Here is a 21,857-nt window from a genome sequence, read left to right on the forward strand (position 1 = left end):
GAATGGGCTTTGACGGGCTTATTTTGGGAGCGAGTGCAGAATGCGTGGGACTGAGGCGGAGAGAATGCGTGGGACGGAGGAGGCAGTGCCGCCCAGTTCATTGTGTTGCATCAGTCACTCTGGATGGATGGATGGGGTTGAGGTGGCTATCCCACCCCACAGAGAAGCTGTGCAAATGGAATCATTTATTCAGATATCACAACTAGGCTACTTGGTTTTTGACTGTGGAAATCACATTTGTGCTGAGCGCGTTCATGACGCGAGAGCAATAGCAGATTGTGCCCAGTAAATCTTTTTATATCCCCTCATGTTGTACATATAGTTTCGCAATGTCGTTGGGATTATCTGTGAGTCAGCAACTTGCGCTCTAAAACTGCCTGCAAAAACTCTGGGGCGTTTGTTAGGGACATACACATGTCACAATATCTTGTTATTAACCAAGTTTAATGGGAGCCAATTATATCAGTCTTACAGTTACATAAGTGGTTTAAAATTAGAATGAAGATTCTAAATTCAATAGTATATCCATATGGTCAAAGGAGCAAATATATCACATCAAATAAAATGTTAAAATTGTCACACACACCCCCCCCCCCCCCCCTCCTTTCTTTATGTTGTTGCTGACCTGCTGTAAGCAAACCCCTCCCTAATTCCACAGTACTGTCTGAGGCTTCCCTTGGCTTTGACGTGGTGTATGAGTCACAATAACCATTTAAAAGGCTTTCTCATTAACAAGGAGTTGCAACTGTGTTCAAACTAGGCCACTACAATTCCTGTCGTGCTACATGTGTGAAATGCCTGTTGTCATGTCGCTCTCTTGCCTCTGGGTCTTCTTGGTCTGGGTTTTGCCCGGTCCGGGTTTCACCGCTCCCGCATTCATTCCGGAGGGAGAGAGCTCTCCATCCACAGAACCACAGATTGACTTGAAGCTGGCCACAGTAAGTGCATATAATTGCATGAGCTGCGTTTACAGATATTTGAGATTGACTGCATGTCGATAGCATCTGTTGTACAATTTCACAACATGCTAATTTGAAACTAATTATATTGAGAGAGGGGAAGTGAAGTTGCAAGATCTGTGCTGCCAGACTCTGCTGTGTGTGAGATATTGAGATAATCTTTTGTCTGTTTCTTTTTTGTGTGGGTGGGGGGCGGAGGTTTAAAAAAAAATGCACTGCCCTCTGGGTCTTGGTAGCAATTATGTTGTTTGCAGATTCTTTTAAGCCGCTTAATTTTCTGTCTCTCCCCATCTTTATTTCCTTTCTCTTATCTGTTTTCCCCCCCTTTGGTGATAGGCATGTTTATAGCAGGCAATCATGGATGAATGGGATGCTGCATGCCAAGCTTGTATTCGTTTTATTGTTGGAATTCTTTGTGTGTGTTTTTTTATGTTTTTTTTAAAGACAAAGTATAGCTCTAAATACAGTTGGTGCTTGTTAATCTGCTTACCAAAAGGTTGCAACACATTTATGTAAATGAATTATGAATTAACATAACATATGCCATTTAATAGATGCTTTTATCCCAAATGTTGTACAGTACCAGGAGCCCTTACATTTGAGCCTGCAAAGCCCTAAGGAGAATTAAACCTTAGTTGGTAATTCATTGAGGCTGTACAGCCAGGACCAGTTCATTTCACTGACTCTCCAATACAATTATGATAAATATGATGGTGGATGTTGAATCTGCTCACAGGAATACCTTCAGCAGTACTACAACCTGAAAAAGGAACCATTTGGGCGCAGGAAGCGGAGCTGGCCCTCCTTCACCTCCAAGGTGAAAGACATGCAGATCTTCTTCGGGCTCAACACATCAGGCGTCCTGGACTCGGAGACCCTGGAGGTGATGAGGAGCCCTCGCTGTGGCGTCCCAGATGTGGAGGAATACAGCGAAAAGCGGGGGACACGATGGAACAAGAACATCATCACCTACAGGTATCCATGTTTCTGTTGAGGGCCAAAAAAGTTTAATTTCTATATATCATTAGGCGTTTATGGTAGCAAGCTTGTAATCAGATGTTATGAAGTGTTCAGTAAAAGATATACTAATATTATCACTCCTTTACGTTACAGTGCATTGTTGAATTACTAATTGAAACACATATGCATTTCTGAGATAACGTAGACTAGAGATGGAAGGATATAAAAATGTCATATCACGATTATAGTGACCAAAATGATCACGTTATCAGTATTATCACGGTTTGTTAAAAGTCAAGTCAAGTCAAGTCAAGTCAAGTTTATTTCAATAATGAGAGACTAGTAGAAAGTATAACAAGCTTTAATGATACAACATATTAATTTTGGCGTATGACTCCATGATATGATGACGCTCTCCTGAGATGATGAGAGGGCGTCGTCAGTGAAGAATAGGATAGGAAATCCCCCATAGGGAATTCTTCGATCAGGAGTCATGACCGATGGTGGTGGTCAGGGGAGGAGGTGGGGCGAAAACAACTGCTTCAGCGATGATGATCAGCAACTGAGAATGACACATACACAGCACATAGCAAACAGAGTAAACATGGACCCTGATATACTACGCTGATTAGGTGATTGGGATCAGCTGGAGAGGAATACCTTGGGCTGATTGGTTATTGCCACATGTGTGGTAAACTGTGAATGGGTGAGGAGACAGCATCAGAGAAAGGGGGCGAGCCTAACAATGAATGGGTTATACATCCTCAAAGAAAGGGGGCGTGCACTGTGATATGACGAGACTGGGCGTTGGCTGTTAAGTAGTCTTCATTATTGAAAATAGTCCAAGACTTCATTTATATAGCCCTAATTCACAAGCATGCCTCAGAGGGCTTCACAGAAAATATGTCTAGCTAATTCTAGCTGACACAACAGTAGCAAGAATACTGTTGTGTAAAATGTGCTGAAAATGTTCAAAAAGTACTAATACACTCACAGAAATCATTTCACCAAGTTTTATATTGAAAACTCAGACCCAAAAAGGATTGATACACTCACTGAAATCATTTCTCCAAGGCTGCACGTTTGCATCTGGGAGACGGTTGCCAAGTTTGGTTGATGATGGACAGTATTTACCATGTTTTTCAAAGCACTGTAATCATGGTAACACAGTAATCACGGTTTTAATGATAATGAAAATTTGAAACGTTGTCCTAAGGAATTTGATCACGGTTATCATTAAAACCGGTTATCTTTACATAATGTAGACTGATCTAGTCTTGCACAAATGCATGACTTAGTTGTCCCAAAGATGGCAATGATGCCAATCTTGAATTCCAGGAAGACTAAAATATGTGCATTTGCAGAAAGTATTTAAATTGGGATGATACATGAACACTATTTTGAGGCAACACAAACAGCCAATGCCTCCGGCAGTGATGATGGGTAATGGCAGCGGTCACAAAAAAATTACGGATAATAGACTTTGGGCTTAGGACAAAAGGTGTAATCTATTTAAACATACTGTTTGGATTTCCAAATATACTGTAGGACAATGACAATTTCAAATGACTCAAAAGTCCATGCAGTGTAATTTTCTGTAATCAAATCAATCAATAAACTCCCGCCCATCTGGTACTCCAAACAACAACAACAACAACAACAACAACAACAACAACAACAACAACAACAACAACAACAACAACAACAACAACAACAACAATGTATATGCAACTCCTATCTGACCCTGGTCTGCTGGATAAGCCAGTGGGCTATAGGCAACCAAACTAATGAAGAAAATCTTCTAGTTTTAACTTATGAAAAAGGAAACCACTTGTCATTGTTCGGACATGTAAAGTTAATTACAAAAAAAGGCTTTATATCCATATAACATCTTGAGAATTTGAGCGAATCCAGTCTGTACAGGTTTCGTCAACCAAGGACTTCCTAGACGACTATCTTTCAAATGTTTTTAAATCTTGTGCTATCAATGATCTTAAAACAGTGGATGCAATTGTTTTTTTGTTTTTTAATTAGTAGATAAGTCATTTTCTGAGTGATACTCATCAAACGTTGGCCACGTACTGTAACATGACATTTGCTTGTTGCTGTTGCAGCATCGGTAGATACACTCGAGATTTGCCTCGCAGCACCGTAGACACTCTGGTCGAGGCAGCGCTCAACGTCTGGGCCAGAGCCAGCAGCCTGACCTTTGTCAGGTCCTACACCCGGAACGCTGACATCATGGTGGAGTTCGTGACCTATGGTGGGTTTCTCTTTCGATTTAAAATGAAGACATTGATACCAGATATTGTGGGAGACGCATTCCATGAAGCACCGCAGTAAACCCGTTCAAAATGGTTCTGATCATTTGAATTTGTACATTTCAGTCGGCACTTTTATTTTGATTCAAACTAGGGTGCCTAACACCGACATAAGGGGCCTCACTGCCAACAGACAACTAACCCTAACCCGGGCAGTGTTTCGCGTCACGCAGTAGTGAGTGAAGGCCTGTCATTTTCTTTTGGCATGCAACGTGACATGTTGTCTCAGTGCTTTCTATTTTATGTCTGGGTTTGGCTGTATGATGCAGAACATGGTGACCTGTATCCATTCGATGGCCCCAGAGGAACACTGGCACATGCCTTTGGCCCAGGAGAGGGAGTGGGCGGCGACACACACTTTGATGACTCTGAGCACTGGACAACAGGGCAACAAGGTACTCAACTGCACGTGTATCACGCTATTTGCTCTTCTTCTACTGCACAAATTAATGTAACCAGTTGCTGGCATCGCACACATCGCTTAGATATAAGGCATAACAGATAGTATTCTTTCCAAAAATAAATGTTATGAAATCTGAATTATTGATCTAAATAAAAGAAACAAGCATTTACATTTTCTTTGTGTTGTCGCAGGGTTCAACCTGTACCTGGTAGCTGCACATGAGTTTGGCCATGCTTTGGGCTTGAAGCACTCCAGAAACCCAGAGTCACTGATGTATCCCCAGTACACATCCCCCCGTCCAGTCAACGTATTGTCCAGAGAGGATGTAGCAAATATCAATGCACTTTATGGTAAAATATCTATCTATCTATCTATCTATCTATCTATCTATCTATCTATCTATCTATCTATCTATCTATCTGTCTGTCTGTCTGTCTGTCTGTCTGTCTGTCTGTCTGTCTGTCTGTCTGTCTGTCTGTCTGTCTGTCTGTCTGTCTTGAATTCACAGTACTTTACCATGACTACAGGAAATCTATGTGGCCATTGAGTATTTAGAAATAGAGACAAGTGGAACGTAACACTTAAGTGTCTGCTGATGTGTGTTAGGTCCAGACAGAAGTCGTCCCAATTACCTTTCCAGGTACTGGAGTGCTCTGTACAACCCTTGGCTGTCTGGGCCCCAGTTCCCCCACCTAATGCAGGACAAATGTGCCCCGGACCTGAGCTTTGACGCGGTCTCCACTCTCGGGGATGCCACCTTCTTCTTCAGAGAAACGTAAGTTGACGACCTTTTCTTGCAGAGTTTATTTACAAAAATACTTGTTTTATAATCAGTTCATCTTACAAGGTTGATGGATTGATTTTAGGATCTACCGTACTCAATTATCGTTTGCACTTTATAATTTGATCATGTGATATGTTTTTCTATATTGCTTTGTCTTCTACTGTTGACTGCGCTGCATACTTGCACTAAGTCAAATTCCTCATTTGTAATCTGATTACTTACTGTTGCTATTAAAGTGCCTCTTGAATTTTGAATCTATAATATCAATAATTTTATAGATATTGGTATTGCTTTTTTCTTTCTTCTAAAAGGCGGATGTCTCATTGGAACTAAACTCTTAATTTCTTAATTCTTCTTAATTATAATTGATCTCTTTTTGCATTTCACCTAAATCATAATCATTTTCCCCATAAGGTATCTCTGGATTAAACACAACGAGCAATATGACATCAAAGAAGGGCCTATCACCAACTTTATGCCCAAGATTGAAACCAACATTGATGCTGCCTTCTGGGTGCCTCGCAGGTCCACTGCTTACCTCATTCATGGTAATAAATAAGTAAACTGATCAATATAAACAACCAAACAGATCATCCATATACAACTCAATCAACAACAATTGAATAGTTACTATATACAGTCTGTTTATTTGAGGAAAAAAGGAAAACGACCATCACCTGAAGTTTAGCATTCATACTGTAGGTGGTTTATAAAAATAGGCTAATCAGTATGACAACCATTGAGTATTTAATGTAATTTCTATAATTATATTAGTTTTTATATAATTGTGTGAAAGCAAGTTGTCACTTCTTTGCCACCTGGATCTGAATATGTTTCATGTATTTTGTCAGAATCCATGTTCTGGACAGTGAAAGGCTCCCTCGTGAAAGGAAAACCCAGACCGCTAAGCCACTTTGGTTTCCCGGCCTGGGTGCAGGACATCGATGCTGCAGTGCACATAGTGAAAACAGGACGCACCCTCTTCTTCATCCATGACATTTACTGGAGGTAAGACAACAAGAACAAGTTATGCCACTGTCAGCTGTGTGGTGACATTCAACTGGTCATTGAAATGATGGATTTTAATTTGACGTTTGTTTTATGTGAATTCTTGAGCACATTTAGACATAAAAATGACTAGCTTTGTAAATTACCCAAACTTTTTTGTTTTTGTTTTGCTCCATTTTGCAGTAGCCATAATGTTTCTATGGCAGTACTGCTGCCTTCACGCCCCACTAGATGGCGGTCTGCGGCTCACCACTAGGCTGGTTGAGAACATGGTTGAGAATGGCTGCATGAGACTTTATTGGTTACATAATGTATGTTTTGCTATTATTACCTATCATGTAAGGCAGTACACTTGAGTTGTAGCTAGTCAATTCTCCTTATCTCAACTTCAACTGTAGATGAATCAGACTTGGATTCAGACTCAAACTCAACATACTGTATAATAAGTCTTAAATAGACTTGTGACTCAAATTGAACTTAGTTATGATAGCATGTGCAGCCAAAAGGGTGATATAAATTGCTATTAGGTGCATTCCTACTTCCCTATGTCCATATCTCCATTAGGCTTTGTCTATAGTTCCAGTCTGGTTTGCTGATTCTGATCACGCGTATTTACGTGAGTCTGCAGTTTATGCCACTTGTGCACTGGGATGAGGGTGCTACATTTTGGGATTGGGGAATGCAAGAGGCTGGAGTCAGACTGGCACCATATTCATAAAATATACAGTACACATCCAACATTTTACTTTTATCCTGAACATGCTTGGTGGGAAGCTTGGACAATGGAAATAAATAAAAATGATTGGATGTTCTGATTTTAGTTTCCTTAAAAAGTCTTCTGAGTCAGGATTGAATATCCTAAGAAATACTGGTTAAATAACTTGTGCCCCGCTACTCAATGTTGCCAGGTCAGCCCAATATACCAGAACTCAAAATAAGCCTCTGCCAAACCATACACTGCTTTCTAAAGTCCAACAGCATTGCTATCATTGCCAAATGTATTGTAATATCTACAAAGTAAAAGCATAAATGTTTAGTGTGCCAGCATTAATATCACTTTTCCCCCTGGCCTAAACAGTTGTTTCAGATAGGTTCTAAAATTGCCTTGTAGATACAGTATATTGCCATAAATAAAATATAGCTGTGCTGGTGTAGACCATGGTTTTTCTAGTCTCCGTCTCATCTAATAAAATGTAATTATTCCATACCTGTCCATCCAGTAGATTAGCAGATTAACAGTGAACACACTATGGATTAGGATGATATACATTCTCTCAATGGGCTAATTTCTAGTCCAGACCTGTCAACTCTCTTGTTTTTCCTGGGTTTCTCTCGTATTTTCATCCCCTCTCCCGCCGTGCTCCCTTTTGGGTTTCCCCCAGGTTGCGGGTTCGTGCCCCCCGGATTTCCCTAAACCCGCTTTCCACCCAGCTGATTGCTTGGCCTCCGTCAATGCTGCTTGAAGCTTTCCTGCTTTGAGCCCAGACAGACAGACAGACATGTCCTGCCTTTCGTAGAGATATATATAGACAGACATGTCCTGCCTTTTAGTAGAGAGATATTATATTGGCCTTTATGAGTGCGTCACGTCGCGTGAGTCAAATCAGTAAACAGATATACAGGAGGAGGCCCTCCAGCTGGTCGTGAACATTGACAGATGTGACTCAAACTTGACTGAAACATCTCCGCTGTGATGTGGACTTACTTCACACAGATCTAAAGGCTCAATTTGGACTTGAGGTTTGATGACGTGACCATAGTAGCAGCGATCAACAAATATATTTTCTTCTAGCTTCGAAGCACAAATAGATGATCATCATCAGTGATTAGACATTACACATCGCTGATACATCTCCGCTGTGATGTGGACTTCACACAGATCTAAAGGCTCAATTTGGACTTGAGGTTTGATGACGTGACCATAGCAGCTATCAACAAATATATTTTCTTCTAGCTTCGGAACACAAATTGTTTATGTCATGTATTTTGCAGTTACAATGAAAACCGAAGAGTTATGGATATCGGTTACCCAAAATACATCAGTGAAGACTTTCCCGGACTCAACACAACAATAAGTGCAGCCATTCATAAAGACGGTAAGCTATTGTTTTTGTTTATTATAGACTGTAGACTGTAAGTTAGTTGTTCAATTGATGGATACTGTCTTTATTTGTAGAATTTGACAATAGTCTGGCTGCAGACCTCCACAGTCAGGCCAACCATAGCTGCAGCTCTTCTTCCTCTTTTTCTTCTTCGTTGGTTATTTTAATAGCTTTTTACCTCTTTTGCCCTGAACAATAAATACTATGTACAAAATTAAATGTGAAAAGTGAAAGGGTGGGGCAAATGTTAGGCCACTAACAACGTTTGATTGAGTGATTAAAGTTTGGCAGACTGGGTGATGTTCAGGTTTGTAAGTGTAGTAATCTTGTTTAATCTTAGCAGGCGCTGTCTTTACCCTGGGGGGGCCATTGCACGTCACATTCTTTTCAGGAATGCAAATTTACAGACATTTTAACATCAGCCGCGTGGAACTCAATTTGTGTGGTTAACCTCTATCATTTAAAATTTAAAACCCTCTTTATCACCGACATTCTTTACAATATACATGTATACTGTCATTTCAATTGCTAGGAAAAGTAGAAATTTGTTTTCAGCTGAATGCTCATCCTCATAATCGGCAGCAGCAGCAGCAGCAGCACAGCAGCACCACTGCCACTACACCCAACACCATAACCAACAACAACAACATAAAAGACATGCCAATTGAACATTTGTTTTTGTCATCTTAGGCTTCATCTACTTTTTTGTCGGACCGCAAGTCTACAAGTACGACTACACCCAGAAACATATCGTTGGAGTTGAGAAAGCAAATACCTGGCTTGGATGTTGAAATACTGCAGTTCCATGGAGGCAATGAAGACACTTCCTGATAACCTTTATTAAATTAATTATACTAAACAATGACACACAAAAAACACTGTGCTTTTTCAGTTTTGAGTGGAGTTTTATTTATCAATAAAGTATATGTCATATGTCATTCTGTCAAAAATAAAGAATTATAATGTAAAAGAGATGAGAAGTGTGTTGTTATAGTTAATGTTGTTTACACTTGCAGTAAATGCCAGTAAATGAGATCAACTATTGAGGTGAGTTTATATGAAAACCTTCCATCAAATGTGCTACACATCATCACTGTGGTGGAGACTGATATATGCAAATGTTATGCTGCACTGACAACATGACTGTCTGATTGATTCAGTACAGTACATGATGGATATTTATTTATTCATGTTTTTGTTTCCAATTATGGCCATGTCCAATCATCATTGAAAACCACAATCAAGATCTTTTGCAAGAATTTAATCTACAAATCATGTACATCACTTTTGGCCAGAGGGTTATTGTAAAACACACTGGATACACAGTCTGTTCTTTTTTTAATCACATTTTATTCTTTTTGTTTTGTTTTACGATCAACCATAAAAGAACGAAAATACAAAAACCACATGTCAAAAACATAAACATACATTCTACCAAACATGTACACAAACACATTCCATATACAAACATTGTTTGGAATCTGTGTTCCGTTTTATTCATGTTTTCTTCGCTTTTGGCTCGACGGCACCTGTCCTCGTTGGTTTGGATGTGCGTGCATACCCATATTTAAACCATCCGTTTTATGTATATGCAGGCATTCCCTGAGGTGTTTTTCCCCACAAAACCTCAAGAAAATTAGAGACAAAGATGTAACGTCAGGATTGAAGCCTTTTGGGCCATGGGATTGCCCAACAACCTCAAGAATGCTAACCTGGCGCGCCAGATGGCTTGTCTCGCGTGATTGTGATCTCGCGAGTCTAGCTCCCGTATATAAAATCTGAGGTGCAGATGAATATGAGCTTGCTGTGATGATCGTTTAAAACATGGAGTTGTTCTGGTTGTGGATATCTGTGTTGGGCTCTCTGATGTTTGTGGATATCTTGTGGACTTTACCCATTGAGCAGGATCAGTGGCTGAGGCCTGAGGATGTGGAGCTGGCTGAGGTTTGTTTATGGAAGATTGTCTTGCACAGTTTATATGGGAATCGTGCAGAAAAATGTGGTAAACCGATACAGTATCCTAGAGAAATGCCATAGGTAGTAAAACTATATTACATGTTTATGAATATCATTTTTTTGTGAGACTCCAGTAAAAATAGACTACCAGTACTTTCATGTAGAAGTTTAACCAAGTACGGTTTTATTACTGTACCTTCATTTAAGAAGGTCACCTTATGTAGATTTGGTTTACTGGGTTCCACTATGGGGCAAGAGGAGTATATATCTGTTGATATAGTTTTTTTTTAACTTTGCAAATGCTTCTCATGTGTGAAGATTAGTCACAAAAGAATGCTTCACTACTTTGAGACAACCACGGATGATGTCTTTTCAGGACTCATTTTGGTTTTAACCTCATTGCCAAATGAAAATCAAACCACGATCATACAGTAGGCTACTGTACATGCAAGATGAAACTTGCTGTCTGTTATGGCTCCATGTAAGCCGCATTTATCTATCTAAAAGAATCCACACTGCTCTAATCTGTCCATAATGATGATCAGGGGTGTAGTGGTAAATACAGAGGTGGTTAAACCAGAGGTTCTCAAATGTTTTTCAGCCAAGGACCCCTTACATGATAGAAAATATACCCGGGGGCCCCCTCATTCTGATTTGTGATTTTGGGCTAAGCTTGATTGTTTCCATGGTAACGTGCTTGACTTTTAAATTGATACATTTGTTAGATTAGAATGTAATCCATGAACCATTTTAGATTTAAAGCATTTTTTTTTTTTAACTATGAAGCTTTTGCAAAAAAAAAGTTTTTAGTTTTATTTTCCTGAAAACTTTTCGCGGCCCCCTGGCAAAGTGCCACAGACCCCTGGGGTTCCCCGGACACCCATTTGAGAACCACTGGGTTAAACTATCCAAGGTGAGTAGTTTACTCACTGTGTTCCACCTCATTGATTGATACAGTTGATGAAAATAGAGTAAACTCTCCATTTCAAAGAGGCGCATAAACTGTGTTTACTTGCATTTACCCTCCACTACACCCCTGATGATGATGATGACCTGCAGAATTTCAACTCACTGAAAACGCTCCAGGACGCAACATCTTCAGAGTCAGATTGAGGCTTGGGCCCCGCTGTATAGTGTCAGAGTTTATATGGTGCTACTCTTGCATACATGTAGCCGTCAGCAAAATCTCATAATCTGCATGAATAATGGACAAGCCCTAGCAAGTCTTGTTTGGTCCTGTAGTGGAAACCAGGCTGCTGCATCTGAAACAAGACACAAAACACCTGATTCAGATGACATTAAAAGATACCTTGAAATTACCCCTGAAATTAATTTTAAAAATTATTAAATCACATGACAACTTTGAGGAGAAATAGAGATTTTGAGCCTTTTACTACTTTCCAGACCTAAATTCCTTTCAATAACAGGGCTACCTGAGGAGGTTCTACAACCTGAACACCAACAGCAGAAGTAGAGTGGCTGGGAGAAGAAGGGCCAGATCCACCTCAGCCATGGTGGAGAAGATCAGGGAGATGCAAAGCTTCTTTGGTCTGAGGCAGACAGGCCGCCTGGACCCCGGCACCCTGGCCGTAATGAGGGGGGCGAGGTGCGGCGTTCCAGATGTGGAAAACTACAGCTTCTACGCTTCAAAGTCCAAATGGAAGAACCAGGACATTACATACAAGTGAGATGTGTCATGTGACTTGTGAAACTTTTTTCAGTCAGTCCTGTTTTCACCTATATCTTTTTAGAGTAATGGTGTAATATTGCATTACTGTAAAAGGGATTTTAGAGATTTCTATGTCATTATTTACCGAACTATTACATCAATGTTGCCAACAGAGAATATGTTAGTACCAGCAGCTCTGGAACTTGTCCGCCTCTGTCCTCGTTGATCCTGATGGCTCATATCTGTGTGTTCATCTTGTCAATGGCACGCAGGATTGCAACATACACTCCGGACATGAAGAGAGGGGATGTGGAAAGCTCCCTTCGCTTAGCCCTGAAGCTCTGGAGTGACGCGACGTCGCTGAGATTCACCCAAGTCTACCAAGGCAAAGCTGACATCGTCTTCTCCTTCGCCCGAAGAAGTATTCATAAACTTTAATAATACATTTATGTGTATAGCACTTTTCTAAAACCAAGTTTACAAACAAGCTTTACATACAATAATAACAATCCTAAAGCAATGATGCAGAAATCATCACAATTAATAAAATAAATAAAAAAACAGTTAAAAATAAACTTACAATAAACCCCCCAAAACAATAATGCAGTAATAGCCCAAATAAATAAATACAAACGGATTAAAATAAACAGAACAAATAAGACAGGGATAAAAGGCAAATAATATGAAACGGGATATAAAATACTACAATGAAGGGAAAGACTATAGATTATCTTCAAACCACTTTTGGGAAGTTGTTTTGTCGGTTAAGCTACACTCAACAAAATAAACTGCTTTATGTCTAACAATGTCATAGGAGATATAGGTCCCACATCAGACTTTCCTATAAGCCCTGTGGGTGTTTGTTTTCTTCCCCGGTAGCTCATGGAGATTTCTTCCCCTTCGATGGGCCCAGTGGCGTGCTGGCCCACGCCTTTCAGCCAGGAGAAGGGATGGGAGGGGATGTGCACTTCGACGAGGATGAAACATGGACAAAGGGGAAACAAAGCAGAGGTTCGTCAAAGTCAAAACATGCTCTCAATATTGTAATAAAAGCAGGTTAGATATATGAAATACAAACGAGAGATACAAAAGACACAACTAAGACCCTTGTTGTGTGCAGATTGTGCAAAACTTTAATAATTATTCTTTCTCACGACTTCTTGTTGATCTGCATGATGACTTTCTTGCCATGACATGGAATACCTATAAGTAATGTGGACCTGATGAAACTGTTCCCTCTTATTTCAGGTTACGACCTGTTCACCGTTGCAGCACACGAGTTGGGCCACTCACTGGGTTTAACTCACTCTAAAGACCCCTCTGCTCTCATGTACCCCAGTTACAAGTACAGCAGTGCACAATACACTCTACCAAAAGACGATACACTCGGGATCCAAACACTGTACGGTGAGTAACAGTTTCCAAAGGTGAAGTGATTAATAGCACACACATTGAAATTATTTGTTTATTAAAAGGATTCCCATTAGCTGACGCCTAGATTAGAGCTACTGTAGTCTTCCTGGGGTCCAAACACTTATAGGTAACACTTTAGGTAGTCTCGCTTGCCAGACTCTCTCCCTACAGCAGGGGAGAGTCTGGCTGCCAATACCTCCACTCTGGTATAGTGTGTGTGTGTGTGTGTGTGTGTGTGTGTGTGTGTGTGTGTGTGTGTGTGTGTGTGTGTGTGTGTGTATGTGGGGGGGGGGGGGGGGGGTAGGCTCTGTTTACCTTTAAAACCATCCACCAAAAGTACCAAGCAGGCACAATCCAGATCCAATCGTTTTCAGCATGTAACAGCGAGCTAGCATTGTTGATGTTGTTTCACAGCGGCGCAGGAGATTGACAGATTCGACACGCACAGCGGCAGAGGTATTTCAGATAGACAGATTTGTCACGCAGGGAGCGGAAAGGAAATGCATATATGGTCACAGCCGGTCAGTCAGAGTGTGTCGGAGCCGATGGCAGAGCTTGCAAGGAGCCGAAATGGGTTATCTTCTGCTGCCGACTGAAATGGTCGGCACCAATGGCAGAGCTTATACCAGCAGCCTGCTTCCATGCAGCCAGACTTCTCTCCCGGCAGGGAGGGAAGTCTGGCAAGCGAGACTACACTTTAGGTAACAGGGGTGTTTGGACAGGGGTCCAAACACTTTAGGTAACACTTTAGGTAACACCTACCTACCTTAGGTAACATTTTACACTAAGGTACACAACATTTTGAGTAGTAACTAAGTAACTAAGGAAGAAAGAACGAGGGACTATTAGTTAATGGTTAGTTCATGAGTAGAGTAGCTAATCATTAGTTAACCATTAGTTAATGATTGGTTAATTTAGAAACGAGTGATGGAACTAATGAGGAACTAACTAGTAGTTAGTGGTTCTTAGAGAACTACACCGAAAAACAATGCTGATTTATTTTTTGCACATGATCTCACACATATCTGAAAACTGTAAAAAGTTTTGCAGACATGAATTTAGTTTGACAGTTATTGAGAGTTGATTTAAGTTGCAGAGCAGTGATGTCATTCATGCGCAAATGATGGAGTAGCTAATTAGTAGTTAATGATTAATTAATGATTCAGTACTCATTAACTACTCAGTATGTTGTAGCCTTATACAGTCTATGGTTGCAGCAGGGGTTTACAAAGTGTGAAACTGTGGGCTATCTATCTGTCTGTCTGTCTATCTATCTATCTATCTATCGATAACACAATATTATAGTATATTATGTACAGTATATACACAATGTATGTGTATGTGCAACTTGCACGCTACACACGCTGCGCGCGCTCGCCCTACTGCTCGCCGAGCTGACCCAGCAGCTTACATACGCAGCTCCCCCGCTGCGCGGCCTCGGCTGGTGCGTGGCCTCGCCTACCCTATTGCCACGTGCGGGTGTGTGTGCGTGTGTGTTGCACACAAAATGTTATTGCCCTTAAGTTTACAGCCTACAGCCTGACGAAGACCAGAGGTTGAAACGCGTTGCGTCTCTTGTGCCCTTGTCCTATGAAGATGTATTGTGTATTAAGTATACCTGTACATTACTTCTTTATTAATTAAATTCTTTATAAGCATCAAGAAGCTCCCTTTTTTCTATTTACTATTTATATTGGCCTGCTGAGCTATCTTGTCGCCACTTTTTGACTTTTCCTTAAGTTTACATGCATGCGGGTGTGCCCCCTTATGACACCACTAATGACATCATCAGTCTTATGACATCACTGATGACATCAGTGATGTCACATCACTGATGACATCAGTGATGTCACAATGCCTCCTTGTGTGTGTGCCCCCTTATTACATCACTGATGAAATCATCAGTGGGTGTGTGTGCCCCCTTATGACATCACTGATGACATCATCAGTCATATGACATCACTGATGACATCACTTCCAGTTGAGTCACATCACTACAGGACACAAAATTGAAACATTGCCCACATTGCCAAATGTATTATTCTAGTTAAAATTGGATAAGTGGGTAGTGTCTGTGGCGGTGTGATTCAGTTGTGATGTCATCAGTGATGATGTCATCAGTGCTTGGCTGAGGCTTTATGGATAGTGTGTGTGTGTGTGTGTGTGTGTGTGTGTGTGTGTGTGTGTGTGTGTGTGTGTGTGTGTGTGTGTGTGTGTGTGTGTGTGTGTGTGTGTATATACTATATACATACATGTATTGTCTGGGTGTATTTTGAATTTCCAAAGTAATTGTCTTTAGCCTGCATTCATGTCAAGAATAGAAATGTCCCTGCGGATTTGGGGTACAACATGTGCAGTCTGTGGTTGTAGCATTGACTGTATGGGTTGTACAATCAGGCTAACAACTGTGGCTAAAACAAGAGTGCTACCAGTACAAATGTAAGGGCAGATTGTTCCTGTCCGAGATTCTTCAGTTTCCACCGTCTACCAAAAGAAGAGCCAGAGAAAAGAGCATGGCTGAAGAATCTCAATTGAAAGAATCCACAGAAGTAATGTTTTCTTTCATTTGGTTGATAAAACCCCGACCCATGCAGGAAAGGAGCCTGTGGCTGGGGTGGAAGCCATGTCGGCGAGTGCTGAGGATGAACGCTGACGAAAACACTGAGACACTCTCGGTATGCTATGGGCTATGTTGATATTATCATTATTTTGATCATCATTTATTTTAATGTGCTGGGTTTTGTTGATGGCAATTTGATGGCAAGAATGGTAAGCACAGTATGCTATAATAATAAAAAATGCTGTTTCATCAGTTGTCTGCACGACAGAATACTTGATCAGTTACATTAATGGTGTGAATGACGACTTGGTCCTTCTATTGAGACTGCCTCTGTGTCTGTTTTCCCAGTGTACTCAAGCGGAGGAGATCAGTGCACCAAAACGTTGCTGTGATGCCCAGACTCAGTGGTCAGACCCTGCCATGGAGGAAGACATTTAGCCTGGATGCACAGATTTATACTTTGTGTTTGTTTTCTACTCTTCAGGCTTATTAAAATAGCTGTTGAATTAGATTCAGAAAAAATAAAATGTATATTTATTTCCAAACATAATGGTGCTTATTTGGATTTTGCTCAAAATATTGTGCTAAGATCCAACTGTGAACCCACTAACCCAGTCCCTGCATTCCACTTTTTCTGCACATCAGTGCATGACGTCCCTATCCTGGCATCGCCAGACCAATTCACATGCATCTGCGGCCAGAGCAAATGAAACATGAGCTTGCTGATTCGTCAGGTTCCCAGGCTGTGACATCCCTGTCCTTTCCCTGTCTCACTGCTTTCTCAAACTGCAGGGGGAAAAAAACTTATTTAACAGCCAGCGTGATTTGAATCAAAGTAATGACCTAGTAGTCAACAGAACATGAACTTTGACCAATTCGATTTTTGCTTTTGACATATGCCACTAAATGCTTTAATTTGAAGGTTAACATGGAAGATGACAAATCTTTAGATGAGAACAAATCAGTGATTAGGATCATACACAGTGTTGGGGAGGCTACTTTGAATGCAAGCAATTACTACTGCAGTGAGCCACCGAAAGCAAAACTGTTGTCAACTCAGCCGCCATCTGAATTTCTTTGCACTTAAACTAGTGTAATTATGGTAAGGACGGCCTCTAAGCGAGACAAAGGTCCTGAAAGCTACATAATGAATTTTCTTTCATATTCTTTCTGTGTTCTTTTATTAACATAATGCTGACATTGTTTTGCATAGTACTTTTTCCTCCTGTTTGACCTGTTTTATTGTTATGATTATAAATAACACATTTTCTGTGTTCGTGTTCTTTTATTAACATGCTGAGGTCATTTTGCATTCTACTTTTTCCCCATCATGTTTGACCTGTTTTATTGTTATGATTTTTTTGCGCAGATTATTGTTGTTGTTGTTGTTGTTGTTGTTGTTGTTGTTGTTGTTGTTGTTGTTGTTGTTGTTGTTGTTGTTGTTGTTGTTGTTGTTCTTCTTCTTCTTCTTCTTCTTCTTCTTCTTCTTCTTCTTCTTCTTCTTCTTCTTCTTCTTCTTCTTCTTCTTCTTCTTCTTCTTCTTGACAAGTTTTATTTTGCCAATGGGTTAACTGATAAATACCCTCTCTTTAAACAGTATTAATGTCCACTACTTGTTTGTGGAAACTGCAAAATAAAATGATCTCTTAGCTCTGGAGACAGTCTGCTGTGTTTGTTTCATCTATGTTGGGCTTTGATGAAACATCTTTGCTCACCTCAACGTGAGACTCCGCTGTAGTTGTTAGTGGAGTCTCAGGGCCAGACCGTAATATGGCACTGCAGGCTCCATTCAACAAGGTCCTACTTGTTCCTACATGTACTGTAGCAATCACAATCATCTTCACAAATGAGGACCACTTTTGTGATTTTTGAAGCGTAAATGCGATTTTTAAAAATCAAGATTTTCGGAAAACGCTTCAAAAGTCATAAAAGTGGTTCTCATTTGTGAAGATTGTATTGCTGACACAGTTTCATAAACTTTTGTTAACCACAGACCTTTAAGGCATTTAACCTAAATCCCCATACAAAAATCCCATTGACTTTGACATTGAGGGAACCAGAAGTGCTAACATCCGGGTCTTAAGCAGGTCTTAGGACCTGGTAATCTATTGAGGAATTTGTTTGGTGAAGGGTCCAAGTTTAGAGAAATGTATCTTTGTGTATATTGTGTATTATTTTGTTTGAGAGCGGACTTTGAAGTAGGATATCTCCACTTTGGTACTATATAGTATTATAATAGTGCTGCATCATACTGAGTCGTTAATGAGTACTGACTCATTACTTAATCATTAACTATTGATTAACTACTCTATCAAATTGGATCAGAGTCAAGAACTGACTGTTAACTAATTAGTTCCCTCACTTGTTTCTCAATTAACTAAGCATAACTAATGTTGATCTACTCTATGGCATTTGATTAGGAGTTGCTCAAGAACTGACCATTACTGTAGCTAATAGTTAGTTACTCATTAGTTCCCACACTTTCTCAATTAACTAATCAATAATTAAGGATTAGCTTCTTTACACATGAACTGACCATTAAGTAATAGTTCCTCATTAGTTAACTACTAAAAATGTTGTGTACCTTATTGTAAAGTGTTACCTTAATGCATAGTGTACGCTGATATCATGACATATGAAAATATATATTGCATTGTTTCCTATAGGCAAGCCCGCTAGAAAACTAACTAACCCCAAAAAGTGTGACCCCAACTTCTCTGTCGATGCAGTGGCAGTGATGGGAAACGAGATTGTTTTCTTTAAAGACAGGTACGTTTGAAAGGTGTGTGAATGTGTTCGAAGGAGGTGTTTGAATAATGTCTGAACAACATTTATAGTCTTGATTGACATGGCACATACTCCTGTTTAAACATGTTTAAACATGCACATAATGTTCACGTGTTTCGACCCAGGTACATGTGGATGAGGACAGCATGGACGACCTATTGGAATCGCCTGAGCGAGGGCCACAGCAGCACGTTTTTACCCAGCATCAGCTCTCACGTAGACGCCGCTTATGACATCCCTGCCCAAGGCGTGGCGTACATATTCACTGGTAGAGTAATGGGCAGTCTGTAAGGCATCACTTAGGCCTCTCAGCATGACACAATGTTGCACCTAAATTACAGCCTTGTGCAACTTAAGTGTTTCACTCCATGCAAGAGGGCTCATTGAGCTTGGCAGCTGCTGTGGTATGTTGCCGTTTTTTCACAGTGTCCCAAAACGCAGTGACACGGCTCTGTTTTTCCAGGTCATAAGTACTGGGTAGTTCAACAGCTCAAGAAGAAAAGTCATGCTGGCTCCATCTACGAGTACGGCTTCTCCTCCAGTGTCAAGCAGGTTGACGCTGCCGTGCATATCAGCGAATACGGGAAAACCTTTTTCTTCATAGGAGAGTCTTATTACAGGTAAACTTCCTCCTGTCTGCCACCTTGTCCTCAATGGATCACCAAACGAGAGAAAGAGATTCTCTGCTATGTTTTGTTCATGTCATCAATAGAATTTTAATAAAGCATTCATTTTATCATAGCCAATAGGAATAGATGTTTCATACCTACCTGTACAGTAAGCCCACCTCATGTAAATAGGCTGTATTTCAGTGCCAAATAGTGCCACCTAGTGATTTTTTGATGCCAGGTGTTTCAGTTTTAATGATAGAGTAGACCATTGTTATACTGTAAATCAAGTAGCAATGTCGGAGGACCAGCCCCCCTGCTCGGATCACACCCATTTTTGAACTCGGGCTTCATTTTAATATCAACACACCTGTAAAGGTTTGTGATTGCATATTGCTCGGTCTTGGTGCTACTGTATCACATTCACAAAATCTGTCCACAGACAGACAGACAGACAGACAGACAGACAGACAGACAGACACCTAGCAAAATACTCAAAAACGGCTTCTGTGGTAGTCCCCCCCCCCCCCCCCACACACACACACACAAACAACACACTCTGACAGCATGGAAAACACCTACTCTATATAATGAAATGTAGAAGGCCCAAGTTGGTTATTCATGCACTTGTATGATGAATGATGCAATCCTCAGGTATGATGAGCGCAGGAGAAAGATGGACCCAGGCTTTCCCAGGCTGATCCAGATGGACTGGCCTGGCACCATGAGACGGGTCGATGCTGCGTTTGTGTTAAATGGTAAGAAACCTGTCACAGTTTCATCATATTGATGAGGTAAGCCTAGCCTGCTTCAAATCACTCTCTCCCCACACTCAAATATTACGTTGAATCGCTGCGCTCCAGATACTACATAAATGAGTCTGTACCACTTCACAGCCACTGAAGGTTTTTGAAGGCGGGTTGAAATTGAATGAGTGACAGGTCGTAGCACCGATGAGAGAGTGGTTCGAAAAATGGGCTGCGCCTCCCGTGTCGTCTGATCGCAAAGTCGTTACTGATTGGGGAGGACTGAATCCACCACTGGCATATTACTGGCCAAGTGAACGGTTCCCTCCCATAACCAGCCGGCTGAGGGAAAGTGTCCCAGACCCAGAGAGAGCTCTGCAGCATGCAGTAACGTACGTACGTCGTAGTGTATCAGCGTAAGAACTCTCATGGGTCTGGCGTTGAGACTAGCTTAAAATCATCTGGATCGGTGAACTCACATTCTGTTTCATTTCATGTAACCGTCTGCACTCCGAGCTGTACACAGTCATTTCAATGGGTGGAAGTAGCCCGTCCTTCAGCCAATCAGCATCAGATCCAGTCAAATCCAAATCCACTCAGAAGAACGAGGAAATGGTCTTTTCTCCTGAGATACTCCGCTGTTGCATACTCCTGTTCTTATTTAATTGTTGTTATTGGGTCTATTTCTGCAATAACTGCACTCATGGCTGTTAAAACTCGACGAACGTCAACGTTACTGCTTGAGCCGAAGAGCCACGGAGGCAACCATTACTGTTTTGCCAGATCCGTTCCTGATTGGCCCGTTACGATGTCAACTACGAGGCAGGTCCCTGATTGGCTTATCAGGCCATTTGGAATCTGAAGTAGCCCACCACGCGGGGCAGAGGCCAGACGTCTCGCAGAATGAAACACAAATGTGAGTTCACGTGATGAGGGCAAACCAACGAGGCACGGTAGAAATGAGCGCTGCCAGTTGAGCGGGCGAGCCAGCGAGGGGCGCTAAAGGAGCGCACAAAGCACGCAATATCTCTAGTACTAATAATACTGATCCACAGTTTTATTAAAATCTATTTGCTCAAGAGGAATTCTTCTGTATTGTATTTCAATTTTGGTGTTTTGACATAACATGACAACACATTTTATATTTCACCATTTACTATAATTATGCTACATGCTATATTCTCATGGTTTTGACATTTTCTGTCGACAGGTAGCATCTACCTCTTCAGTGGGACAAAATCCTACCAGTATGATTTTAGAGGAAACCGGGTGGTGAATATAATTGCAGCAAATGCTTGGCTGGGCTGCAGTGGCAATGATGGAGCAACAGGGAATGTTGAAAATGATTACTGAAAATCCCTCTTTTCTGTATGTCATTCATGTAGACAAGAAGAACTTTGAAAAAGAAAATGTTGACAAAAGAAAGGCCAGAGCTGTTAGACTGAAAGATCAGAGATGTTAAAATGTTGTCTGTGATGTGTGATCAGATCATTGATCTAGTATAGGGATCATACTTCTCAGATTTGTCTCATGGAAGTCTCAGACTCATCTCACATTCTTTCTCAAATATTGCTCAATTGA

At 40.9% G+C, this 21,857-nt stretch overlaps 1 protein-coding gene across 1 annotated transcript; it reads left to right on the forward strand.

Moving 5' to 3' along the window:
- Nucleotides 1-1,726: 1,726 nt before the first annotated feature.
- On the forward strand, nucleotides 1,727-21,629 carry LOC310776399 (matrix metalloproteinase-18-like; the record flags this gene model as incomplete). Its single annotated transcript, XM_083636592.1, has 19 exons — nucleotides 1,727-1,934; nucleotides 4,034-4,182; nucleotides 4,510-4,635; nucleotides 4,835-4,993; nucleotides 5,250-5,418; nucleotides 5,842-5,975; nucleotides 6,279-6,435; nucleotides 8,428-8,531; nucleotides 9,228-9,289; nucleotides 10,362-10,481; nucleotides 11,921-12,177; nucleotides 12,435-12,583; nucleotides 13,042-13,173; nucleotides 13,411-13,569; nucleotides 18,802-18,904; nucleotides 19,048-19,190; nucleotides 19,386-19,542; nucleotides 20,185-20,288; nucleotides 21,487-21,629. The coding sequence occupies exons 1-19, from the start codon at nucleotides 1,786-1,788 to the stop codon at nucleotides 21,627-21,629; spliced, it is 2,676 nt and encodes an 891-aa protein (XP_083492718.1). The 5' UTR covers nucleotides 1,727-1,785.
- Nucleotides 21,630-21,857: the final 228 nt, after the last annotated feature.

Source organism: Poromitra crassiceps (assembly GCF_964638095.1).
Source record: "Poromitra crassiceps genome assembly, chromosome: 5".
NCBI classification, from domain to species: Eukaryota; Metazoa; Chordata; class Actinopteri; order Beryciformes; family Melamphaidae; genus Poromitra; species Poromitra crassiceps.